Here is a 22,123-nt window from a genome sequence, read left to right as displayed (position 1 = left end):
TAACAAATAACAAACTGTCAAGCATAAGCTTTCCTCTCCTAACCCCATTCTCCATTTTTTCCGCTTCAGCACCCTGGTCTTAGACTCACTTGGTTCTTTTTGAAACTCACCTCCTCTTGCAAAGTCTCGGCTTTCATGGCTCTTTTTCTTTCTTTCTTTCTAATCTTTCTAATCTTTCTTTCACTGGGCGTGTCCTTTTTCTGTTGTTCTGTAACATTATTCAGTGGGAACTATATTTGGTCTTTCTGTTCCTTTGATCTCTTTAGATAACGTCATCCATCTGCTTGGCTTTACCATGTCTGTGTTAATACCTTTAGATCGATCTTCTCCTGTCTATCCAAACTTGCATCTGATTGTCTCCAACATCTCTTCATGGATGTCTTGGTACCAACAACTTCTCAACCTGTCAAAAGCTTAACTTCTTTTTCCTCCTAAATCCACCCTTCCCCATCCTGTCTCAATTATTGGAGCAGCTCTGTCATCCATTCTGCTCCACTTGATTACAACCTTGGTGTCACTTTCAACTCCTTCTCCACTCAAATATTGTCACTAAATCCTACGATTTCCTACCCCCCACAATCTCCAAAATGTCCATTCTCACTTACAGAAGTTGAATTTTCTAACAGCAGTTTGAGAGCAGAAGATTCTGGGCCTGTGAGGTTGGGCATGGAAAGGCAGAGCTGGCAGGAAAGAGCAGGACTTCATTAGATTTTGCTTGGTGAAAATTTTCAAGCATGTACTATGCTCATTTTCAGTCTACATTTCCTTCTCCCCACCAGCCATGCAAAAGTGCTGTAGTCCTCACTACAGATTGTCCATGTCAAGTTTCGGATTTGAGCTGATTTTGCTGTATCCTTTGTCATAACGTTTGGTTAGTTCAGGGGTCGGCAACCTTTCAGAAGTGCTGTGCCGAGTCTTCATTTATTCACTCTGATTTAAGGTTTCACGTGCCAATAATACATTTTAACGTTTTTAGAAGGTCTCTTTCTAGAAATTTATAATATATAACTAAACTATTGTTGTATGTAAAGTAAATAAGGTTTTTAAAATGTTTAAGAACCTTCATTTAAAATTTAAATTAAAATTCAGAGCCCCCCGGACCGGTGGCCAGGACCCAGGCAGTGTGAGTGCCACTGAAAATCAGCTCGCGTGCCGCCTTCGGCACACGTGCCATAGATTGCCTAACCCTGGGTTAGATTTTCAGGTCAGAAGGGACCATTGTGATCCTCTAGTCTGACCTCCTGTATAACACAAGCCGCGTAACTTCCCCAAAATAATTCCTAGAGCATATCTTTTAGAAAAACATAAATTAGGAGTTTTTATAGTGGAAAAGTTTGAGTCTTCACATAACTTCAAAAAAACTGAAGGAATTTTGCTCAATCTTAGAGAGGAAAAAAGAGAAACACATCTTCAGACAGGGAGCAAGTATGGGAAACTTCCACTCCCAAAGGTGGAAATTCTAAATATTTATGTAAACATGAGCTTATAATTGAAAACTGTTTTATAACTTTAAGAAAAGCAGACCCTGTTGCCTCTCAGTTATAATTTGGTAGAACAAATACATCATAGACCTCAGGAGGTCATCTAGTCCAACCCCCTCCTCAAAGCAGGACCAACCCCAACTAAATCATCCCATGTCTCTGTCAAGCCAGGCCTTAAAAACCTCTAAGGATGAAGATTTCACCATCTCCCTAGGTAACCCATTCCAGCGCTTTGCCACTCCCATAGGGAAATAGCATTTCCTAATATCCAACCTAGACCTCCCTCACTGCAACTTGACACTGTTGCTTCTTGTTCTGCCATCTGCCACCACTGAGAACAACCTAGCTCCATCCACTTTGGAACCCCCCTTCAGGTAGTGGGAGGCTGCTATCAAATCCCCCCTCACTCTTCTGTGGACTAAACAAGCTCAGTTCCCTCAGCCTCTCCTCATAAGTCATGTGCCCCAGCCCCCTAATCATTTTTGTTGCCCTCCGCTGGACTCTCTCCAGTTTGTCCACATCCCTTCTGTAGTGGGGGGACCAAAACTGGGCACAGTACTCCAGGTGTGGCCTCATATCGTTCCAGTTTTTTTATTTTTAGATGGGATCCTTTCCCTTCTATGCTGAGACTCTGAACTAAAAATCATATCATTGCTAGTTGGTTCACTATGGGAAGAAAAGGCTTAAGTGTAAAATGGTTGCATGTGTCCTGTTGTCTTCAGGATATTTTTCTTGTATATTTTTACTAGGATTTGTGTGGGCTGAGCACAACCCAAAGAAATAATAAATAAAGAGGATGATTTTGCACTGGAAAACTAGTTGAAGTCTAGCAGCACCCAAAATAGTTAAGGTTACAAAACTTACAAAATGATTAAAAACGCTTCTTTTAACATAGCTGTCCAGAACTTCCTTCTCTTTGAGATTACACAACCCATGTTTGGTCTCTTTCTGAAAATGGTCTCCTCCCTATTCCCTGCCAGGTTAATTTTTTGTTTAGTTTTGAGCAGAACATTTGGCCACTTTGAATGAAGATGAGATCAGCAATTTTTTTCCTCCCACTTTAAAATCTCTTAAAGAACAGTTTTTCAGGTTGGACCTAAAGCAAGAACAGCTGAAGTTTCGAACTACTCTCAAATGTCCTTGATTATGTAAATTTGTTTGTGGTTCTGAGATTTGCCAAGGAGATACTGTTTCATTCCACCTTAGTTAATTGGCTGTGGGCTCTAAAGTTATGATGCATGGAAAAGACACTTCATTAATTGCTTTCAGAAGTTTAAATGGGCCCTCATAACTGATTTACACTGCATTTCAATCTGCGGTGCTTCAGATATACCTGTTTATGGGAAATATCACACATCTGTGCTTTTTGCTTAGAATTTTGAACTGTCTAATAGCATGTCATGTATGAAACATATTTGGAGCAATGAAATATTTTCCCCCCATGTTTTAGGTTGGGCTAGAGAAAGTAGCAACAAAGGACACAAGATTAATGTACATGACAACTGGAGTGCTCCTTCAGAAAATAGTTGGTGCCAAAAGCCTTGCAGAGTTTACACACATCTTCATAGATGAAGTAAGTTGAAGATAAAATTAACCTCAATTTGAAGGAAAAACTCATTCTGCTTTTATCATTATTACTCTGATTTAGATAATTAAATTGAGCTTAGTTATGAAGATTCCTTTGAACATTTATGAAGACCCTTATATGATTGTTCCAGGAGTATCATGGGTAAGTTCTATAACTTCTGACTTGACTAGGTTCTAAAGTGATTCTCTGCATAGAGATGTTAAAGGCTTGAGGAAATGTTTTTAACTGAAACGTTTATGAGGTGGCATCTAACTCTTCACACATCTCTTCAAATGACTGATGTCTGAAATCTACTATGAGGATTTCTGCAGAAGGGCTCATTGCTAGCCAGGTATCTCTTTGCCTCTGGGGAGGGGACTACTTTGTGATTGTTGTTGCCTTAAACAAGGATCCTTGGTCTTCAGAGACCTCAGTACAGCACTAAAGGCTGTACTGGAGAAAAAAATATGGCCCTCCTATGGCCAGGAGTACATGCAAGAAAGAACCATTAGACTGGCTTTGCAGTTCTCTGCATTTTATTAGATCTGGTAAAACAAGGTATCGTTTTTCGTTCCTGGTTTATTCACTGATAAGAGTTTTCTCTGTTGCTGTCCTGAAACAATTTGAATAGATGCTTTCAGTCGACCCTCTCAAGAATGCCATTCATTAATTTGGGTACTTTTTTATAATGTTCCTATTTATCCTCCTCTGTTCTAAGGTAAATAGACCTGAACATTTTTATACAGCGAAATGCAAGTTCCTGTATCTAGAACAGACATGGGCAAACTACGGCCCGCGGGCCATATACACCCCGTTGGGCTTTTTAATCCGGCCCGCCGAACTTGTCCAAGTTATATTATTAAATTAAATTATATTATAATTAAACCTCCTTCATTTTACCTTTCCCTGTAATGCCCGTGTTTCCCCAACAGATGGCGCACTCCAAAGACATTGACCTTTGTTTGAGTGTGATGTGTTACTCTCTACTTCACTTTTTCGCTTTGCAGTTTGAGCCCTTCAGTAAAAATGAGCGGACCGAAGAAAAGAAAAGTAGACAGTGAGTGCCGAGTGTTTAATAAAGAGTGGACAACAAAATATTTTTTCGCTGAAGTCCGATCAATGGCTGTATGTCTGATATGCCAAGAAACTGTAGCGGTTTTTAAAGAATACAACATCAGCCGTCATTTTGCCACAAAACATGCTAACTACGCTAGCAAACAGTCTACACAAGAACGGGCGGCTACGGCTCAGAGATTGATGGCTAATTCACAGACTCAGCAAAAAAAATTTTCACAGACAAACTGCGATTCAAGAGTCAAGTACCAAGGCAAGTTTTTTGCTGGCATTCAAATTAGCAAAGGCTAGTAAGCCTTTCTCCGAAGGCGAATTTTTAAAAGAATGCATGGTTGAGACAGCGGGTCTCTTGTGTCCGGAAAGCAAAGGTAAGTTTGAAAAAATCAGTTTATCACGCAGAACTGTGACTCGCCGTGTGGAACTGATTGACGAAGATATAGCCAGCAAATTAAACAAAAAGGCGGAGTCCTTTAAGTTTTTTTCACGAGCACTGGATGAAAGTAACGACATAAAAGATACTGCTCAGCTCCTAATTTTTATCCGAGGGATTAATGACAGTTTTGAGATTACGGAGGAGTTTTTGACCATGGAGTCCCTGAAAGGAAAAACGCGGGGAGAGGACTTGTATAACCAGGTGTCTGCTGTCATCGAGAGAATGAAGCTACCTTGGAGTAAACTTGCCAATGTCACCACGGATGGATTGCCAAATTTAACTGGAAAAAACGTTGGGCTACTAAAAAGAGTCCAGGAAAAAGTAAAAGAGGAAAAACCTGATCAGGATGTTGTTTTTCCTTCACTGCATCATTCATCAGGAAGCTCTGTGTAAGTCTATATTGCAGCTAAATCATGTCGTGAATCCAGTCGTAAAACTTGTTAACTTTATACGAGCAAGGGGACTTCAGCATCGTCAGTTTATTGCGTTCCTGGAAGAAACCGATGCAGATCACCAGGACTTACTTTACCACTCTCGTGTCCGCTGGTTAAGTTTGGGCACAGTGTTTCAACGAGTGTGGGAGCTCGAGGAGGAGATTGGTGCATTTTTGGAGTTAATGGGGAGATCCGACGAATTTCCCGAGCTAAGCGACAAGAACTGGCTTTGTGACTTTGCGTTTGCTGTGGACATATTTTCGCACATGAATGAGCTGAACATGAAGCTACAGGGGAAAGATCAGTTTGTGCACGACATGTACACAAATGTTAGAGCCTTCAAATCCAAGCTGACTCTTTTCTCCAGACAAATTTCAAACAAATCTTTCGCTCATTTCCCCACACTATCCATGCAGAAAGAGGCGATCCGAAACGCGAAGAAATACAGCAAATCACTGGACGACCTGCACGGAGAATTCTGCCGTCGGTTCTCTGATTTTGAAAAAATTGAAAAGTCACTTCAGCTGGTGTCCTGTCCCCTGTCACAAGACCCTGAAACAGCACCACTGGAGCTGCAGTTGGAACTGATCGATCTTCAGTCTGACTCCGTCTTAAAGGAGAAGTTCAACTCTCTTAAACTGAACGACTTTTATGCTTCACTTAACGAAGCCACGTTTCCAAACCTCCGGAGGATGGCACAGAAGATGCTGACGTTGTTTGGCTCAACCTATGTATGTGAACAGACATTCAGCGTCATGAACATCAACAAAGCCCGTCACAGATCCAAGTTAATTAACCAACACCTCGGATCTATCCTGAGAATTGCCACAACAAAACTAACTCCAGACTTTGATGCACTTGCAAAAAAAGGAGATCAACAACACTGTTCCCACTGAAACTGAATGGGAGTTTATCTACTGTGTTATTAAATTAATACATTTGGAAAACAATTTTTACAATGAACCCTGCACATTGATGTTTTGGTGCCTGTTAAAGGCCAAATCTTTTCATGTAATGATTTTTACATTTCATTTATATTAGTTCACACAAACACACCATCCTTCTATTCTGGCCCGGCCCCTCTGTCAAATTTTAGAAACCATTGTGGCCCGCGAGTCAAAAAGTTTGCCCACTCCTGATCTAGAAACAAACAACGTAGGTCACATTTACAAGATACGGGACTGAATTATGGACTGCAGTGACACTGAAAAGGACTTGGGGGGTCATTGTACATAATAGATTAAACAGGAGCGCTCCCAGTGTGGTGGTGTAGCCAACAAGGTGAATATGATTCTTGAGTGTATAGGCAGGGGAATGTCAGGTAGGAATAGGGAGATGGTTTTAACTCCTGTATACAGCATAAACAAGACGATTACTGGAATAATACCCAATTTTGATGTGCATACTTCAAAAAGGATGTTGGGAAAATGGAAAGCATTCAGAAAAGAATGATTTAAGGTCTGGAAAAAATGCCATTATAGTTAGAGATTTAAGGTGCTCAAGTTTATCCAGGAGAAGGTGTGATGGGGCCCTCATGCATGGAGTGCCCCCTAGTGGTCCAGTGCAGGTCCGCAATTACATCTCAGCCTCCTTTTCACTTCGTGGGCTTTCAATAAGTCCAATGAAGCTTATGTATATTGAATAGTGCCCCTTCAGGGTTCTGGTTTTCTTAAACCAAAGGCAGAAACTTTGGTTTAATAGGCCAGCATTCCTGCATCTTTAGCTGGAGGGAGAAGGGACTAAGTTAACTTTAGTCTGTCAACCCCACCTATGTCAAGTCCCTTACCAATAGTGCCTTCTTGACCTGGTATCCTTTTCAGGAGTCAGGGCCTCTTGTCTGAGGAAAGGTCTCTCCACTTGGGTCAAGGTCCCCACAGTAGTCAAACTATGACGACCCTTCCTCAGAACTGTATATAAATCCTCTCATCTGGGGCTTCTGCTGCTACTTGACGAAGTCCTTCCAGGTTTTGCTGAGACTTGGCATTCATAGTTGCTCCCTTTCTGAGCCTCTCCCACCTAGGCGTATTCTTCCTTTATTTCCTTTCCTAGTGAGCTCCCTCATCAGCTTCCCCAAGGAGCCCTCCACTTGGGGAGTTTCTCTTTTTGCATTTTGGGGACAGGGCTTCTCCTAGGAGCCTCTGTTCTCTAGCCAGACCTTTTTTTGGGGGGTAGCTTTGTTTTATCATGCATGGGTGCTCCCTGCCTCTGCCTTCCACTCAATGAGTCACAGGTGAACCTGAGTTGCCTCCTTCCCCCCTTGTGAAGCCTGTTATTGGTAGGCAGAGCCCGTGACCCCATCAGAGGGCAACATACGTGACTAGATCAGTGTGCATGTTCTTATGTGGGAAAGATTTCTGATAAGAGAGAGCTCTTTAATCTAACAGAAAAAGGCATAATGAGATCCTGTGGTTGGAAGCTGAAACTTGATAAACTGAGAAGAGAAATAAGGTGCATTTTTTTTAACAGAGTAATTAACTTTTGGAAAAGTTTGCCTTGGAATATGGTAAAGTTTTCATCAGTCAAAGTCTTTAAATCAAGACTGGATATCTTTTGTAATATATATGCTATAGTTCAAACTGAAGTTAATGGGCTTGATGCAGAAGTATTTGGTTAGGTTATATGTCCTCTGTTATACGGGTGATCAGACTAAATTAGAAATGGTCTCTTCTGACTTGAAAATGTATTAATCTCTTCAATCTCTCTTCAGATGAGTCCTGTCTATGCCCCTCATCTTCTAACTACTTATTTAAGACCCCACTTTTAGTTCTACTACATAATTTGAGGTAGGATGACCTGAGCAGAACACAGGATCCTCGTTGAGGGTGTACCACTGATTATATAACAGCAATTTTAGTATCTTTAATATTATTTTCCATCCCATTCCTTATGCATCCTAATATTTTGCTTGCTTTGGCTTTGTTGCTGTACATTGAGCAGAAAGGTCTTCATTGAACTGTCAGTAGTGATCCCAGATCTCTTTCCTGAGTAAATATAGTTAATATAGAACTCATTAAGGTATAATATTAGTTCAGTTTATTCCCATCAATATGCATTACTTTATATTTGTCAATACTGAATGAATAATGGCATTGAATATGTACTCTACCTCCAAGGGTTGTCTGATGCCAGCCCTGTTTGACAGTAATAATTCAGGTATTACTGGTTTCAGAGTAGCAGCCATGTTAGTCTGTATCCACAAAAAGAACAGGAGTACTTGTGACACCTTAGAGTCTAACAAATTTATTTGAGCATAAGCTTTCGTGGGCTACAGCCCATTTCTTCAATGCATCTGATGAAGTGGGCTGTAGCCACAAGTACTCCTGTTCTTTTTGCAGGTATTACTGTTCCGCCTAGTGGAACTAGTGGCCAGTGGCTGATTATTAGCTACCTACCTGATTATTAGCTACTTATCTTTGCCCCACAAGTTAATTGTTTATAAAAATCTTTAACAGGAATTTTCAGATTGTCAAAACTGCTGTGCTGAGTTATAAAGCATGTTAACTTTGGTGATTTACAGGTGCTTAAAAAGACACACTTCCAGCCATGAAAATCTAAGTCTAAATTAGAAAAATGTAGAATGTGACATTAACCAGTAAAAGAGTAGGTTAGGAAAAGGAGGAATGGGGGTTAAAACAAATATACCTGAGTCATATGTATATATTATTTATTTTTCTAGGTGCACGAACGTACTGAAGAAATGGATTTTCTGCTATTGGTAGTCCGTAAACTATTACATACAAATTCACGATTTGTGAAGGCAAGTTTAAATTGCTTTCCACTCTTCTTTTATAGAATAACATTCTCAAGATCAGCTTTACTCGTTTGCATTCTGCACTGCGTATAGTTTTTGAAGAGCTGATATGAAAATAGTGACTCACATTAAGTTAAAATATTATAGAGTTCCTCAGTCCTAGTAAGTTACTAGGCTAACGGGCATTCTTCTTTGACCAGTATAATGTATTCTAAGATTTTTTTTCTTAATGTTAGGATGCATTAATTTCTAAAATATGCTTAGGGCTACAGAAAATATAAGACGAATATTTGACTGGAATTAAATATTGGATGTTGAGGGCAGTGCTTCCGCTTGGATAAATGTGATATTTTTAGACACAAATGCATTTGTTATGCATATTTTCTTTTAATGGAGCAAAATTTTTGAGAAAATAGCAGAAATACAAATACTATATTACCATATATATACAAATCTGCGAATACAACTTTATGGTTGAAATTTTCTGTGCACATATGAAGAAATAAGTTTTCGTTTTCTCCTTTGTGCAAATGTAGTGTGCAAAGTCTTAGTGTGGAAATGTTCAATTGGGTCTCTGCTGTTTAAGTCTTAAAAGTGACTTAAATTGCACAGTGGGCTGAGGTAATGACACAGATCATAGGGTAGTTCTGCCAGCCTAAAACATTTAAGTGCAGCTCAGTGCTGGTTCTAGAAAATGTGGGTCCATGGTTGATGTCAATGCTCTTAAAGATTTCACCACTCTGGCTCTATAGCTCCTGTGGTATGGTATCCCACTTTAGTGTGGAGCTGCAGAGGCACTGTAGTCAGAGAACTCTTGTTACCTACTAGTAACAAATCAGATCTGTGTATGGTCTGACCTTATTAAATCTCTTCATTAATAATCTAGAAGGGAAATAAAGATTAATTCTGAGTTATTGTACTGGGAGGAGTTGCAAACACCTAGTAGACCAGAGAAATATTGCAAAGGGGCCTTGAGAGATTAGAATTTTTAGGCAGAAAGTACCAGTGAGACTCAGTTTGGAAAAATGCAAATTAAGACAGTTGTGAAAAATAATATAGGACAAGTTCAGTGAGAGTAGATGTCTCAAAAGTTCAAATGCTGAAGTAGGAGTAATGCAAGATGGCAAATCAGATGAGTTTGAAATGAGAGTTGGAAACAATCAGCTCAGTTTTGAGCTGCAGAGGCATCATGTCACAAAGCAGGAGGTAGTAGTTACTCTGTATAGCTTTGGGAGACAGAAACTGCAATACTGCACTCACCATCAGCGTTATGCTAAAAGAAAGATATTGTCAAATTGAAAGGGGGTTGGGGAATAGTAGCAAACATGATTAGGGTGTTGAAGAGTGTATGTGTGTGTGAGAGAGAGATAATATAGCTTGACTAAGCAACTTGTGGGGATGAGGGGAAACTAATCTATGGCAGTGGTATCCAACCTTTGATCCAGGGTCATTTATGGCCCTTCAGGGCAACTGTTAAAAAGACTGTTTGATCATGAAATGTAAATATACTCATTGAGATGCACCCTGTTGGTTTTAAACAGAAGAGTATAAATCAGTCTTGAGGCTAGAGAGCACCAGCTCCTCAACTGGCTGCCACTGCATTGCAACCCCAGACAAATTTGTGATGTGAGCTGGCAGCTCGCTGAGCAGCTGCTGTACCATTCCTGCTTCAGCAGCTCCCAGGCCGACCACCTACTGCATCACAGTGGGAGCGGAATAGTTCTGTTGTTCTGTTTCTGTTCTGGGCTGTTTTAACCCTCATAGTGAACTTGACTGATCTTGGCCAAGTGTAGGGGGGGAGCGTCTAGCAAAAGATGACTTCCATCCACTGTAGTTGCTCAGGGCATCCCAGGAGAGGGAGAAAAAGAAGCTGAGAACTAGTAGCCATTTGCAGTTCCCTGATTCTCTGAGATCACAGGTTGTTCCAACCTGGGCTAGCAAACTCACACCATCTGTATGCCAGCTAAGGGATAGCTAGAGGGATGTGCACTCCAGTGATTTGTTTGGCTTGCCCCAATAAGCTTTGTCCCCCCGGGGAGGGATGTATCTAGGCTGATTATGCTGGCTGTACGATTTTTTGATGACTTCCATGCCAGGGAATTGCCAGCAGGTGACTTGTGGATGACTTCTGCTTTCTTTGTGCTTCCACTGTAGCACCCATAGTATAGACTTAGCCTTAAAATGATCTAGATATTTTAAAAAATATTTTAGGCAAATGTTAAACTGGGGTATAATTTCCCAAAGAGAGTGATAAGTCCCATCACTTGAGGTGCTTAAAACTAGATTAGTAAATGAATCATAGGGAGTAGTCTTGCTCTTCTGGGGAGGAAGTCTAGGTGACCTGTGTCTCTTGCATTTAAATTTCCCTTTGAATTCACAAAATATCTGCCATAAGCTTTTCTTCTGATAAGGATTGTGTAGGAATAATAAGCTAAAGAAGAGTTAAATATTCAGTTAGGTTTTCATTCATAGCAATAACTTTGTTTACTCTTTCAAATCTTAGTGTGACGTGATGTGGATTACTGCTGCTAATTAACTAAATTATACAAATTCTTTTTAACAGGTAATCTTGATGTCTGCTACAATCAACTGTAAAGAATTTGCTGACTACTTTGTGCTTCCGATTCGTAACAAACTGTATCCAGCCTACGTGTTCGAGGTGGAAGGCAAGCCCTATGCCATTGAAGAATACTATCTTAATGATTTGAGGCACATTAGTCACATCAGGGTATAGTGAACAATATTCTGTTTCCTTTGTTATAATAAGATAGCATTTGGGATGGGCTCTTCAAAAATATGATGCTTTTATGTTCTAAATAAATTATTAAACTGGTTCTGAAAGACTAGATACTAATTACAGTATTATGGTGTTACAGGAGTCTATACATTCTACCCGGCAACAGACTTTACAGTGGCTTAATGCCTCCACCAATCAGGAAGCAGAATGAGAAGACCTGTGAATTAGTATATAACCCCCCCCACCCACTTTTTGTTCTTTGCTTCCTGCATTCTGGGAGCATGGAGTAGTGGCTACCTCAGTCCTTATACCTCTCTAAATCTGCCTTCTTTTCCCCCTTATAGTACAAAAACAGTGAAGGTTTTTGTTCAGCAGTGCACTTTTTCTGTAGAGGGTCTCCCTCAGTCTTACGTTATGCTCTGCCCCTGTAGTTACCAGTGGTCTGAGCTTCACCACCACCCTTCCAGTCTGGTTTGCATCATAATGAAGGCACGTTTCATTTTTAGGAACATGGCCCCACATATCTCATAGCCTCAGAATCATTGTGCTGGAGTCTTAGATGATCTTTTTGGATTTGCGGTCCCAGTAAATGCTGCTATTGCACGCAGCCTAGTCTGGTGTGACAACCAGACTGGGTAACTTGCATCCCCCAATCTCCTGCTTCCCTCATCACTCCCACCTGCATCTATTTATCTGAGTTTCATACTGCTCCCATCACCATAGTACCCAAACTCCTTCCACCTAAAATCAATAGCAATGGTGCAATTCCTAGTGGGGTTTCTGTAGATTGTGTCTCTTCTTTTTTAGGGTAAACACTGGGCTTTTTTGGTTGGTTGATTTGTTTGTTTGGTGGGGTGGGAGAGAGAACGTTTAGGTAGTTAGGGGTGTCAATTTGAGAGGGATCCTCTCTATTCCTTCCTGCTATTTCTTTAGGCAAGGAAAACTACAGGACTGCGGCGACTTTGGGCCTTCACTTTCATGTTTTCTAGTAAGTTTGTCAGCATTTGAGATCTACAAAAGCTGACTGATTCATCTGCAGCAAGAAAGCCCAACCAACCAGCCAGGTTCTGAAAGCAAGTTAATCCCAGATTTTTGAGAGAAGCTTTCAGAAACAATTTCTGCTTGTTTGGCGGGTGGCCCCATCACTCCTGGTTCCGTGATCTCTGGAGCATCACTTTATACTGTGCTTTACTCCTGTTACAAAGTCTGGTTGTTTTCTGCAACCCACAGTTCTTGGGCTTTACTGCCTGATGTTCAGAAGAGTTGGAATTTTAACTTAAGTTTCTTAGGAAGTTGCTAAGACCAGATGAATCTCAGGTCTGATGAAACACAGCAATTCCTATGTTCCTATACATTGCAGGGAGTTCACGTTAAGTCCCAACTTTAAACTTGAAGGAATTCTGGAGGAGAGAATGACTGTTCATCACCTTCTCTACAGCACCCAGAAGGTGAATTTGCCTTAATAAATGAGTATTCAGTTAAAACTGCTTGTATGTTTGACTCCAGGTTGGGTACTTAGCAACTTCCTAAGAAATTTAAGTTAAAATTCCAACTCTTCTGAACATCTGGCAGTCAAGCCCAAGAACTGTGGGTTGCAGACGGCACACTAGCCCATTTTTAATGGCACGCTGCTGCCTGCCGGAATCCCGGCCCGCTCTTCTCCGCCCTCCGCTCCCACCGCGCACCCCCCCACTGCGAGGGCAGGGGGCAGAAGCTTGGTTCTTCGAGTGGTTGTTCATGTCCATTCAAACTAGGTGTGCACGCCAGCCGGAAGATTTTCCCCTAGCAGTGTCTGTAAGGTCGGCCCTGGCGTTCCCTGGAATGGCGCCACTGCGGCGCCCTATAAAGGGGCCCGCCGACCCTCCACCCCCTCAGTTCCTTCTTACCGCTGGTGACGGCTAGCTGGAACTTCTCTTGCGCCTAGCAAGTTAGCAGTGTCCTATCCTTGTGTATAGTCCGTGTATATAGTTATGTTATAGTTAGTTTACTTAGGTCATTGTATATAGTTCTTGGTAGTTGGAGGGTCCCCCCTCCAAGTTTTCGTTGCCCGCTGGGGCATGCCCGGGTCCCCCGGGTTTAAACTCTGCAAGGACTGTGGGAAATTCATGCCCAAGACTGACCCACACTCTGCTTGTTTGAGGTGCCTCGGAGAGAGCCACCAAAAGGACCGGTGCTCTATCTGCAGAGGCTTCCGCCCAAGAACTCTCAAACCTCACGTCTACACTACGGGATTATTCCGAATTTACATAAACCGGTTTAGCAAAACAGATTGTATAAAATCGAGTGTGCGCGGCCACACTAAACACATTAAATCGGTGGTGTGCGTCCACGGTCCAAGGCTAGCGTCGATTTCTGGAGCATTGCACTGTGGGTAGCTATTCCGTAGCTATCCCATAGTTCCCGCAGCCTTCCCTGCCCCTTGGAATTTCCGGGTTGAGATCCCAGTGCCTGATGGGGCAAAAATCATTGTCACGGGTGGTTCTGGGTAAATGTCATCAGTCACTCCTTCCGCTGGGAAAGCAACGGCAGACAAGCATTTCGTGCCTTTTTTCCCTGGATTGCCCTGGCAGATGCCATAGCATGGCAATCATGGAGCCTGTTTTGCCTTTTGTGACTGTCACCGTATGTGTACTAGATGCCGCTGACAGAGGCGATTCAGCAGCGCTACACAGCAGCATGCTTTTGCTTTTGCATGATAGCAGAGATGGTTACCAGCCATATTGCACCATCTACCATACCATAAATTGGTAATAAGATGATCATGGCTACCAGTCCTTTTGCACTGCACCATTTGCTGCTGTCATAAGTGCCCCTGGCTGAGATCAGCCAGGGGCGCAAAAGCCAAAATTGGGAATGACTCCCTGAGTCAATCCCTCCTTTTTGGTATCTAGAAATAGAATCAGTCCTGCCTAGAATATGGGCAAGTGTACTAGAGAACCACTGTATCATAGAACCAGAGAGCACAGCTGCTCTGTGTCAGATCCTGCAGAAATTATGAGCTGTATGCTATTCACAGGGGGTGCTCCTGCAACAACCCCACCTGTTCATTCTGTTCTTCCCCCAGCCTTCCTGGGCTACCATAGCATTGTCCCCCCACTTGTGTGATGACACAGTGACTTGTTAGTGAGAAATGAGTGGAAGGCAGCCTCCAGCTGCTATGATAGTCCAGACAGGACATTAAGCAGTGTGTAGGAGAGGAGCCCAGCATCCCACTGCTAGTCCAGGGGCAACTGAATCTTTTCTTTACACATGAAGGGTGGGGGCTGATGGAGCTCAGCCCCCTGTTGCTATGATGAAGACGGTTACCAGCCATATTGCACCATCTACCAGGAAAAATTAGGGGCAGGCACCCTTGATCGACCTAACTGATGCTAGTCTGCATGGTTACCAGTCCTTTTGCACTGCCACATGTGCCAATAGGCTGATGATGACGATGGATATCAGTCTTATTGCACCATCAGCCACCCATGGCAGGGGGGGAGCAAGGATGTTGGTGTTGAGTGCTGCAGCATCGTGTCTATCTGCAGCATTCAGTAAAGATAGGGTGACATGTAAAAGAGTCAAGAGAGGATTGTTTTCCCTTTCACTTCTGGGGGTGGGTGGGGGGGTGCGTAAATTGCCGAGCTATGCCCTGACCCACCGCGGACACTGTGTTTGACCCTAGAAGCATTTGGAGCTCAGCCAAGAATGCAAATACTTTTCGGAGACTGCAAGAACTGTGGGATAGCTTGAGTCCTCCAGGCCATGAGCGTCCCTTTGATTCTTTGGCTTTCCGTTACGCTTGTCACGCAGCAGTGAGCTGAGTCCCTGCTATGGCGTCTGTCTGGAGATTTTTTAAAAATGATTTTGAATTTCGTCTTCTGTAATGGAGCGCTGATAGAACAGATTTGCCTGCCCTTACAGCAATCACATCCGCATGGTCCATGCTGGAGCTCTTTTTTTATTTTGATTTTTAACTGCCTCGCCACACGTGCTGATCGGAGCTCCACGCTGGGCAAACAGGAAATATTCAAAAGTTCGTGGGGCTTTTCCTGTCTACCTGGCCACTGCATCCGAGTTCAGATTGCTGTCCAGAGCGGTCAGTGGTGCACTGTGGGATACCACCCGGAGGCCAATACCGTCGATCTGCGGCCACACTAACCCTAATCCGATATGGTAATACCGATACTAGCGCTACTCCTCTCGTTAGGGAGGAGTACAGAAACCGGTTTAAAGAGCCCTTTATATCGATATAAAGGGCCTCTTAGTGTGGACGGGTGTGGCGTTAAATCGGTTTTAGGCTCCTTAAACCGGTTTAAACATGTAGTGTAGACCAGGCTCAAGACAGAGCTCAAAGACTTAGAGTCCTCCTGATGGAGGCTGCCCTGCGGCCACCCTCGGACCCGGAACTGGATGAGGCGGTGCCCAGCACGTCTTCCTTGGTGCGGAGCGCCCCGGCACCGGCATCAGGACTTAGGGCCCAGCCCAAGTCGTCTAAAACCCGGCACCGGATGGAGTCGGGTCATAGGAAGTCGGCCTCAGTGCGGCCCTGCTCACCGTCGCCGGTGCCCGCTATGAAGAGAAAGCCGGTGAGGGAACGGTCACCCCACCAGGACATGAGGCCGATCCCGTCCGCGGGTGCAAGTGGACAGGCTGGGCTACAAGCCCTCGGGTGCTCTGTCGACTCCCGCACCGCAGAGAGGGTGGTCAAGTCCAGACCGGCCTAGATCCCCGGACCTCAGCGGAGACTTGCGCCTCCCTTCGACACCGGAGGCGTTCGAGGCGGCCTCAGACTTGATGGGACTCCTGGCGCTGGCCTCCCTGCACCGTAGGGAGTTGCCTACCGCGGCCCGTCCCCCAGTACAATCGAGGGGCAAGCCAGCCATGCTGTCGCCATCCTCCCCGCACCGCGCCGCTAAGGCAGCACCGGACCATATAAGAGGCTCCCCGCCGCCTCAGCACTGCTCTCCAACGGCACCAGGTGCTGCTCCCCCCAGGTCCTCGTACTCAGAGACTTCAGACTCAGAGGCAGACTCCTACTGCTCCAGCCAGTCGCGGAGCAGGAGATCTATTTTGGGGGCGAGCCACCAGCGTTACCCACAGTGGCAGCAGCAATGGCAGCCGCCCACGCAGTGGCCGTTTTGGACCCCCCCTGGGCCTACCACCAGTCGGTAGGCCAAGCGTTTGGTCCTCGATCAAGGTCGGCCTTGGTCTCCTCAGCGTCAGTGGCCCTGGCGCACCTCCTCCACCGCCATCATCGCCGGGCAGGGGTGTGCCATATCCAAGTTCAGCACCCCCTAGCTGGGCAGCAGCACCAGCAGCGGCTACAGTTCGTGCTCAGCAAGCACCGCCCCATACGCCAAGCCGATCACTGGCGATCCCGGTACCCGTCGCGGTGCCGCATTTAGAATCGGAACCGGCACCGCAACCACAGTACCATGTGCCGTAGGACCCTGAAGGACCGCACGCACTGGAGGAAGGGCTGATCCATGTAATTTCCTCGTCTTCCTCCCCGGACGAAGCGGTCTCGGTCACGGCTGCGGCATCGGCCCTGGAGGACACTTGAATCCTCCAACAACTGCTCCGGCGAGCAGCTCAGAGCCTCGCAATCCAAGCTGAGGAAATTGAGGTGGACGCAGACCCTGTAGTAGACATCCTGGCTCCCTCAGGGCCATCCAGGGTGGCTCTCCTGCTGATAAAGACGATAGCAGATACATCCCGCACCTTATGGCAAATGCCAGCCTCACTGGCCCCTACTGCCAAGAGAACGGAGCGGCGCTATTTCGTCCCCTTTAAAGGGCACAAACACTTGTACACCCCCCGGACTCCCTGGTGGTGGATGCGGCCAACCAATGGGAGCGTCAAGGATTTCAGGGGTCAACACCAAAGAGCAGGGACGCTAAAAGACTCAACCTCTTTGGCAGAAAAGTGTACTCCACGGCAGGCCTACAACGCCACATTGCCAACCAACAGGCAATTGTAAGCCGATATGGTCATAACACGTGTTCAGCCATGTCGAAGTTTACGGAGCTCCTTCCCCAGGACTCGAGGCCAGAGTTTTTGGCCCTGGTGGAGGAGGGGGAAGCTGATCTCCTGAGCCTCTCTCCAGGCCGCCCTAGATGTGGCGGACTCAGCTTCGCGCACCCTGGCCACGGGCCTGGTCATGCAGCGGGGAGCCTGACTCCAGGTCTCGGGCCTGCCCTATGAGGTCCAGCAGACAATTCAAGACCTCCCCTTCGAGGGGCAGATGTTGTTTTCAGAAAAGATGGACAAATGTCTGCATAGCCTAAAGGACTCGCGGGCCACACTTCGCTCGCTGGGCTTGCAGACCCCTGCGACCCTGCGCAGGCAGTTTAGGCCGCAGACGCCCCTACCAGCCTCAGACTTGCCAGGAGCTGGGGCGCAGGCGGGGCAGAAATGGCAGGAGGCGTCACCAATGCCACCCCTCCGGCCAGGCGTCTGGTCAATCGAGACCACCATCGGGGCCTAGACCCCCTATTTGATGGTACGGTCGAGGGCAACCTACCTATCGAGACTCTGGATCCTTCTACCCCTACCTTTGGGTCACGACTGTCCCCCTTCTACCGTGCCTGGTCCCGAATCACGTCAGACAGCTGGGTGCTCCGCACGGTAGAGAGGGAATATTCTATCCAGTTCTCCTCCCTCTCGCTCCACCAGCCCCGCTCCCCGTCCCTCTTCAGGGACCCATCTCACGAGCAACTTCTAAGTCAAGAAGTGAAGTCCCTCATGGAGGCAGGGGCGGTGGAGGAAGTCCCTCGGGAGCTCATGGGCAAAGGCTTCTACTCCCGGTATTTCCTAATACCGAAGGCGAAAGGGGGCCTGAGACCCATCCTAGACTTGCGGCGGCTGAACAAGTTTGTACGAAAGCTCAAGTTCAGCATGGTCTCCCTGTCCTCGATTATTCCCTCCCTGGATCCAGGAGATTGGTATGCCGCCCTCGACTTAAAGGACGCTTATTTCCACATTGCCATAATTCCCCGACACGGTCGGTACCTCAGGTTTGTCGTGGCTGATGCCCATCTGCAATTCATGGTGCTCCCGTTCGGCCTGTCAGCTGCTCCAAGGGTCTTCACGAAGTGCATGGCAGTCGTGGCGGCCTTCCTGCACAGGCGAGGCATCCAGGTATTCCCCTACCTAGACGACTGGCTCATAAAGGGCCGCTCCAAGGAGCAGGTGGAGACCCAGGTGTCGTTCATCAGGCGGACCTTTCTCAATCTCGGCCTCCTCTTGAACGAAGCCAAGTCCACCCTGTCTCCGACGCAATGAATAGAGTTCATAGGAGCAGTTCTTGACTCCACCCACGCCAGAGAGTACCTGCCGGAATCCAGGTTCTGTGCGATTTCCTGGGCTCATCCTCGGACTGCACCACTCCCCGATTACCATGGCGCGAGTCTGCCTCTGGCTGTTGGGTCACATGGTGGCGTGCACCTATGTGGTGAACCATGCCAGACTCCGGCTTCGCCCGCTACAGTCCTGGTTAGTGACAGTTTATCGCCCAGCCAGGGACCCCTTGGGACTCAGTGGTGTCCATTCCCCACTTGGTGCTAAGGTCGCTGCGGTGGTGGCTCGACCCGCAGAAAGTGTGCATGGGTGTCCCCTTTGCTGCCCCTCAACCCTCCCTCTCCCTGGTAACGGATGCCTCGGATCGGGGTTGGGGAGCGCACCTGGGACACCTCAGGACACAGGGCTTGTGGTCGCCGGAGGACCTCGAGTTGCATATCAACAGCTGAGAGCGGTTCGCCTGGCTTGTTTGACCTTCCGGTCCCACCTGGCCAGCAGATGTGTTTCAGTCCTCTCGGACAACACGTCGGCAGTCTTTTTATATCAACAAACAGGGGGGTGCACGCTCCCTGTGCAGGGAAGCCCTCTCGCTGTGGGATTTCTGCGTCCACAGTGCTACCCACCCGACGGCGTTCTACCTTCCGGGGGAGCAGAACGGTTTGGCGGACACCCTCAGCTGCTCGTTCCGGGGTCACGAGTGATCCCTCCGATGGGACGTGGCATGCTCAATTTTCCAGCACTGGGGCGTTCCCCAGTTAGACCTGTTCGCCTCGAGGGAAAACAGAAAGTGCCGACAGTTCTGCTCCCTCCTGGGCCGCAGTCAGGGGTCTCTGTCGGACGCCTTCCTACAGCCTTGGGGGGTCGATCTGCTCTACGCCTTTCCTCCGATCCCCCTGATACAAAGGGTGATTTTGAAGATTCGCAGGGACCACGCATAGGTAATCCTGAAAGCTCCGGCGTGGCCGCGCCAACACTAGTACACGTCACTCCTGCACATGTCCGTTCAGGCGTCCCTGACACTGCCCCTGCTCCTGGACCTGATCACGCAGGACCAGGGCTCCCTCCGCCACCCGAACCTGGAGTCCCTTCACCTCACAGCATGGATGCTCCATGGCTGAACCCGGTGGAGATGCAGTGCTCCCAGCAGGTCAGACAAGTGCTGCTTGGTAGTAGGAAACCGTCAACTAGGGCCACCTACCTGGCCAAATGGAAGCGCTTCTCCATTTGGTCGGGTCAGCGAGGTCACAATCCGCTGGGGGTCACAATCCCCATTTTCCTAGACTATTTGCTCCACCTCAGACAACTGGGCCTCTCCCTCTTCTCGATTCGTGTTCACTTGGCGGCCATCTCAGCTTTCCATCCGGGAGAGGGGGGGTACCTCGGTGTTTGCGAACCCGCTGGTCGGGCGTTTCTTCAAAGGTATGGACAGGCTATTTCCGCATGTTCGTCAGCCGGCCCCTGCTTGGGACCTGAATCTGGTCCTGTCTGCCCTCTCGGGACCTCCCTTTGAGCCTCTGCCTTCGTGCTCCCTGTTGTACTTGTCGTATAAGACCGCCTTCCTGGTGGCAATCACCTCGGCCAGGAGGGTGTCGGAGCTCAGGGCGTTAACATCCGAGCCCCCGTACGCTGTCTTCTATAAGGACAAGGTCCAACTTAGACCTCACCCGGCTTTCCTACCCAAAGTCGTCTCACAGTTCTACATGGGTTAAGATATTTTTCTCCCGGTGTTTTATCAGAAACCACACTCTTCCAATGAGGAGCGGGGGTTACATTCCCTGGATGTCTCCAGGGCCTTGGCTTTTTACATCGAGCATACCAAGCCGTTCAGAAGCTCAACTCAGCTCTTCATCGCAGTGGCGGATAGGGTGAAGGGGCTCCCACTCTCCTCTCAGCGAATCTCTTCGTGGATCGCGACCTGCATCTGGGAATGCTACCGCATAGCTAAGACCCCTGTCCCTCTGGTCACGGCCCACTCCACTAGGGCGCAGGCCTCCTCTGCGGCGTTTCTGGCTCAGATCCTGACTCAGGAGATTTGTAGAGTGGCCACGTGGTCCTCCATCCACACGTTCTCGTCACACTACGCCATCACACACCAGGCTAGGGATGATGCAGCCTTCGGTCGTGCAGTACTTCAGTCAGCAGTGATCTCTGACTCTGCCACCTAAGGTTAGGCTTGTGAGTCACCTACTTTGAATGGACATGAACAACCACTCGAAGAAGAAAAAACGGTTACCCACCTTTTGGTAACTGTTGTTCTTCGAGATGTGTTGTTCATGTCCATTCCAATACCCACCCTCCTGCCCCTCTGTCGGAGTGCCGGCAAGAAGGAACTGAGGGGGTGGAGGGTCGGTGGGCCCCTTTATAGGGCGCCGTAGTGGCGCCACTCCAGGGGGTGCCAGGGCTGACCCTACGGACGCTGCTAGGGGAAAATCTTCTGGCTGGCGTGCACGTGGCGCGCGCACACACCTACTTTGAATGGACATGAACAACACATCTCGAAGAACAACAGTTACCAAAAGGTGGGTAACCGTTTTTTCTGCTGGCTCCCCTGCTTCTTCCCGTAGTGTGCTGGGTTCCTGCCCCTTCTCCATCTCTCTGTCCCTCCCTGCTGTCTGATCAGCTGAAGGCCCTTGTGAGGGAGGGGGGTTGGGAAGGAGCAGAGTCAGCGTGCTGACTGCCCGGCGGAGGCAGAGAAGAAGCGGCGGCAGGGCCTTGGGGAAGGCTGTGGTGGAAGAGGGGCATATCCCCTCCAGCCCTCTGCCCTTAACCCCCCCCCCCTCACACACACCCAGCCCTCTGCCCTGAGCCCCGTAGCCCCGCATACCCCCCAGGCCCATGCCCTGAGCCATGTGCCCCGCACACACCCCAGGCCCCTGCCCTGAGCCCGGTACCCCCCTCATATGCACCCAGCCCTCTGCCTGACTCCTTCACCCCCCCATGACCCCAACCCTGACTCTGGCACCCCCACACATACCCAGCCCCCCATGTACCCCCCACATCTTGACTCTTGCCCCCCCTACATCTCCCACCCCCACCCTGAGCACCAAACAGGAGCTCCTGCACCCCTCACACCAAATAGGAGCTGCCCAGGTAAGTGCCCCACACCCAAACCTCCTGCCCCAACCCTGAGCCCCCTCCCTCATTCTAGCTCCTGGCCAGACCCTTCACCCCCAACCCTGTGTTCAGTGCACAGTGGGCTGAGCTGCCGGTCTGGGGTCCCGGCCACCAGCCCCGCACAGCCCACTGCCGGTCTGAGGTTCTGGCTGCCAGACCCTTGCCAGCCGGGGTCCCAGCCACAGGCCCCGCTCAGCCCACTGCCAGCCTAGGTGAACAGAACCCCAGACCAGCAATAGGCTGACCGGGTC

General features: G+C 47.5%; 1 protein-coding gene across 4 annotated transcripts in view; it reads left to right on the top strand.

Annotated features, from left to right (window-relative positions):
• TDRD9 (tudor domain containing 9) overlaps nucleotides 1-22,123 on the top strand; it is a 148,648-nt gene that overhangs the window by 38,854 nt on the left and 87,671 nt on the right. For all 4 annotated transcript variants that reach the window (XM_045014188.1, XM_045014190.1, XM_045014189.1 and 1 more), the window contains 3 exons: nucleotides 2,932-3,054; nucleotides 8,666-8,746; nucleotides 11,304-11,468. In XM_045014188.1, the coding sequence (XP_044870123.1) occupies nucleotides 2,932-3,054; nucleotides 8,666-8,746; nucleotides 11,304-11,468 (369 nt within the window). The remainder of the gene's footprint in view (nucleotides 1-2,931; nucleotides 3,055-8,665; nucleotides 8,747-11,303; nucleotides 11,469-22,123) is intronic.

This window comes from Mauremys mutica, chromosome 4 (genome assembly GCF_020497125.1).
Source record: "Mauremys mutica isolate MM-2020 ecotype Southern chromosome 4, ASM2049712v1, whole genome shotgun sequence".
In the NCBI taxonomy this organism is placed as follows: domain Eukaryota; kingdom Metazoa; phylum Chordata; order Testudines; family Geoemydidae; genus Mauremys; species Mauremys mutica.
The sequence above is the reverse complement of the archived record's forward strand: the minus strand, read 5'-3'. Positions and strand labels throughout refer to the sequence as shown.